This window comes from Lipotes vexillifer, unplaced genomic scaffold (assembly GCF_000442215.2).
Source record: "Lipotes vexillifer unplaced genomic scaffold, Lipotes_vexillifer_v1.1 scaffold1017, whole genome shotgun sequence".
Lineage (NCBI taxonomy): Eukaryota > Metazoa > Chordata > Mammalia > Artiodactyla > Lipotidae > Lipotes > Lipotes vexillifer.
The window spans coordinates 1,933,268-1,937,368 of record NW_006772141.1 but is presented as its reverse complement, the minus strand read 5'-3'; the positions used below and the strand labels follow the sequence as shown (position 1 = coordinate 1,937,368).

General features: G+C 50.6%; 1 protein-coding gene across 1 annotated transcript in view; it reads left to right on the top strand.

The window, feature by feature from the left end:
* The window catches only part of SYNE3 (spectrin repeat containing nuclear envelope family member 3), a 49,321-nt gene that overhangs the window by 30,202 nt on the left and 15,018 nt on the right, over positions 1–4,101 (top strand). Inside the window, exons 11-13 of the mRNA XM_007447323.1 lie at positions 2,726–2,887; positions 3,031–3,203; positions 3,651–3,780. Coding sequence (XP_007447385.1) covers positions 2,726–2,887; positions 3,031–3,203; positions 3,651–3,780 — 465 coding nt within the window. The remainder of the gene's footprint in view (positions 1–2,725; positions 2,888–3,030; positions 3,204–3,650; positions 3,781–4,101) is intronic.

Here is a 4,101-nt window from a genome sequence, read left to right as displayed (position 1 = left end):
CCCCCCCCCCCGCCCCGGCGTGCAAAGCCAGCTGTCAGGCAGTCACAGCTCAAGAACGCTAGTCTAAGGCAGGGTTCTCCACCCTTCTGGACCCTGCATGCCCTATGTTAATAACAAATATTCCTGACACCTTCTTTGCAACCCTGAAATTCATAGAGTTACCTGCACAATTTTAAAATTTAATATAATGCTTTTTCTATTATCAAAAAGAGAAATAAAAGGAGAGTAATTATAATAAAATAATGACTTATAATAACCTATAATGGAAAAGAATCTGAAAAAGAATATATATATATATATATATATATATATACACACACATATATATGTACATATAACTGAATCACTGTGCTGTACACCTGAAACTAACACAACATTGGAAATCAAATATACTTCAATTGAAAAAATAGATAAAATTTATTTTTAAATAAACCACTGGTGGCGCAGTGGTTAAGAATCCACCTGCCAATGCAGGGGACACGGGTTTGAGCCCTGGTCCGGGAAGATCCCACATGCCGCGGAGCAGCTAAGCCCCTGCACCACAACTACTGAGCCTGCGCTCTAGAGCCCGTGAGCCACAACTACTGAGCCCACGTGCTGCAACCACTGAAGCCCACGCGCCTAGAGCCTGTGCTCCACGATAAGAGGAGTGGCTGCAGTGAGAAGCCCGTGCACCGCAACAGAGTAGCCCCCGCTCGCTGCAACTAGAGAAAGCCCGCACACAACAACGAAGACCCAGCGCAGCCAAAAATAAATAAATAAATACATTAAAAGAAAAAAAAAGCCTATGTCATAAAATAACATTTTAGAAAAATAAAATAAAATAAAATAATACCTTTTGATGAAATAGGTGCTCCAAGAAGGCTATACCAAAGACATCGGAGGTGGTCAGACCGCACTTGCTCTACTCAACAGCTACAAATGCCTCTAGTGATGAGAGTACTGGAGTAAGACTCTAAGCTCGGGTCACGATAAACAGCTTTTTCATCTCTGTGGACATCAGTAGGACATGAGAAAACCTTGCGAGGTGTGGGGTAGCTCTGCATTGTTGGTCTTAATCGAGGCATGAGGTCTGGATGAATGCATTTAATTCCATTTAATAAATTAACAGCGTGTGGCCTCAAGGTTGGGGCTGGGAAAGTAGAGAAATAGGTAGGAATCACTGTGCTTGCTCTTCAGGGGCCTGCAGAGCCCACAGAAGCAGCAGACATCAGCTTTCATGCCTACATCCGAACGATGAGCTAATGGATTGTTATAATAATTAGAAAAAGTATTAGCTGAGCATCGCAAGGCTTGCAAAACGGTGATATTCCATTTCTCTCATACTTCTTTCTTTATTGTTTAAATGCTTCTTCAAAAAAGTATTGCTCTTCTTTTATTATTTTGGTGCTTTTTAAGTCTAGTAAATTCTAATAAGTCCTTCCCCCATAGCCCAGGAGATCTTCCTGTCCCCCTGGGGGGCACATACCCCATTGTGTAAGGCATTGTGTCTGATGTTGGTGCACAGGGGACAGGAGGAGACGGTGGTAGTGACAGGGCAAGGAAGTCCCCAGCTTCTAGTGGCAGCCAGTTGTGTCAGCCAGTGTCTGGAATGCAGGAAGGCAGGCCCTGCAGTGGCCCAGCAAAGAATCACAAGGACCTAAACTGAGAATCACAGCAAGAGAGGGGACCACAGACCCTGCGGTCTGACTGGCCTGTGGTGGGCTGAGGGGGGGGGGGGCTTTGAGGGTCTCAGGCTGGGTGACCAGGGGGACAGAGAATGGTTACTCTGCTGGATACAACACCCACCTTTTGTGGAGACAGAGATGAACAAGGTCCCAGAGAGCTGAGCCATGATTGACTCAGGGGAGGGGAAACAAAGCAAGACCATTTTAAAGACTTTTTATCAAAGTATAATCATATACAGAAAAGTGAACATCTAATTATGCAGCTTAATGCATTTGTAAAAAGAAAAAAAATCTGCGTTACCAGCACCCAGATCACAGCACAGAACAATACCTGTCCTCGTGCCCCCTCCAGTTGCTGCCTGACACCTGCAAGTAACCCTGACCTTTGACTTGGCATGGCATCGATTGGGTTTGCCTGATTTTATACGTTACTTCAAATGAGTCAGACAGCATATTTCGTTTTGTTTCTGGCTTCTAGGTCTCCACATGATTGCTGTAAATCCATCCATAATGTTGCAGTAGATTGTTGTGTAGATTGTTCATTCTGGCTGCGGCGGAGGTGAAATATTCCACCTCAATGCATTTATCCATCTACCATTGACAGGCACTTGGGTAGTTTCCAGTCTGGGGCTCTCACAAGTAACAACACACATGTGCCTTTTGGTGAAGATATGTTCACATCTGATGGGTTACACGCAGGAATGAAATGGTTGGGTCATAGGGATGCCTGTGTTGGGTTTTAGTAGATACAGACCTACGGTCTTCCCAAGTGGTTGTACCAGTTTACGCCCAAACCCGTGATGGACGAGAGCTCCCATTGCCCGCACCCTCACCCAGACCTGGTACTTTCCATAAAAGTAGGACAGGCTTATAGGCACTTTAAACCAGAGTTGGTCTTTCTGGGGTAAATTCCTTGCGCTGTGCAGAAGAGAAGACCAACCCCTCATGTTCTTGGCTGGATGGGGAGCCCTGGGGGCCATCCTCCCCTGGGGCTCGGGCAGGGCTGAGGGTCCTGCAGGGTGAGGTCTCAGCCTGGGTCCCCCGGGGCTGTGCTGCAGGACCTTGTGGACACGTGCCGGCAGAGCGTGCGGGAACATTGCACCTTCAGCCACGAGGTTCTGGAGCTGCGACAGTGGATCTCCGTGCTTACGCAGAAGCTGGAGGCCCACCGCGTAGACACGGGCCCATGGGATGCCCAGTCCCGAGAGGTCGATGTCGAGGTAAGAGGGCTGTCCCCACAGAGAGATTCTGTCCCCTGCATCCCAAAAAAGCAGGTTTGGGGAGCAGAGACCCCCCTCCCCATTACCTTACTCTGTGTGTGTGTGTGTGTGTGTGTGTGTGTGTGTGTGTGTGTGTCCTTCAGAAGCTGCTGGACGAATTCCCCGCCAAGGAGGCCCAGCTGCCCCTGATTGAAGCACGCGGCCGGCTGGTGATGGAGAAGTCTTCTCCGGAGGGGGCTGCTGTGGTCCAGAAGGAGCTTCAGGAGCTGGTGGAGTCTTTGGGGGCCCTGAGGCTGCTGAGGGGAAGCCTGCTGAGGTGAGAGGGCTCCCGGCTCTGTGCCTGGTCTCGGACAGCCCCCTTCCCAGCCAGGGAGAACTCAGCCGTGCTCCTAGAACAGGTGGCTGAGGTCTGGGTGCCAGGTGTGGCGCCAGCTGCCTCCGGGCATCTCCAGGCAATTCTAAGTAGAGGCACTAAGAGCAAGGAAACGCCTCAGCTTGGGAATTAGCCTCCAGCCCCTCCTGGCTTGGGCCTCACCTGCATCGATGAGTATATGCACCTTGATGACAGTAACGTGAGTCTCTAGCAGGAAACTGGAGATGCAGGTGCCCTGGGGAGGTTCTGACAAACCCGAAGGACAGGCGTGGGCTTGTGAAGACCAGAAGTCGGCTTCCACAGCCTGGTGCCCTAATTCTGTTCCTTCTCCCGTGACCCGGAGAGTCCCCATCCGATCACCACGTTGACTGGGCTGGTTTGTCTTCTCAGCCTCATCAGAAACCGGCAGCTGCAGGGGATGGAAGTGGATTCGGGGAAGAAAATGATTTTCACCAACAACATCCCAAAGACTGGGTTTCTCATCACCCCCACGGATCTTATTTTCCGACACCACCGTCAGGTGAGTCCGTCTAGTGGGGCTTCCGGGGAGGGACCAGATCCTGAGTCAATTGATGGTGGGAAGCTGTCTCCAGCAAAGTCCCTTCCCTGCCTGGGGCCATATGCTCCGCTCAGGACTGGACCATGTCCCATCTCAGGTGAGCCTGCCCGGTAGTGGCACAAGAGCTCCCTGTGCCACTGGACAGAGGAACTCTGAGACCCCAGACCCAGGGGTCCCCACTAGGGAAGGTCCCAGGCATCCCTCGGGCAGACAGGCCCTCACCCTCAGAAACCCCAGCTACTGCCTTTGCAGGGAGGAGTGTCGGGGTTGGAAGCTTCCTGC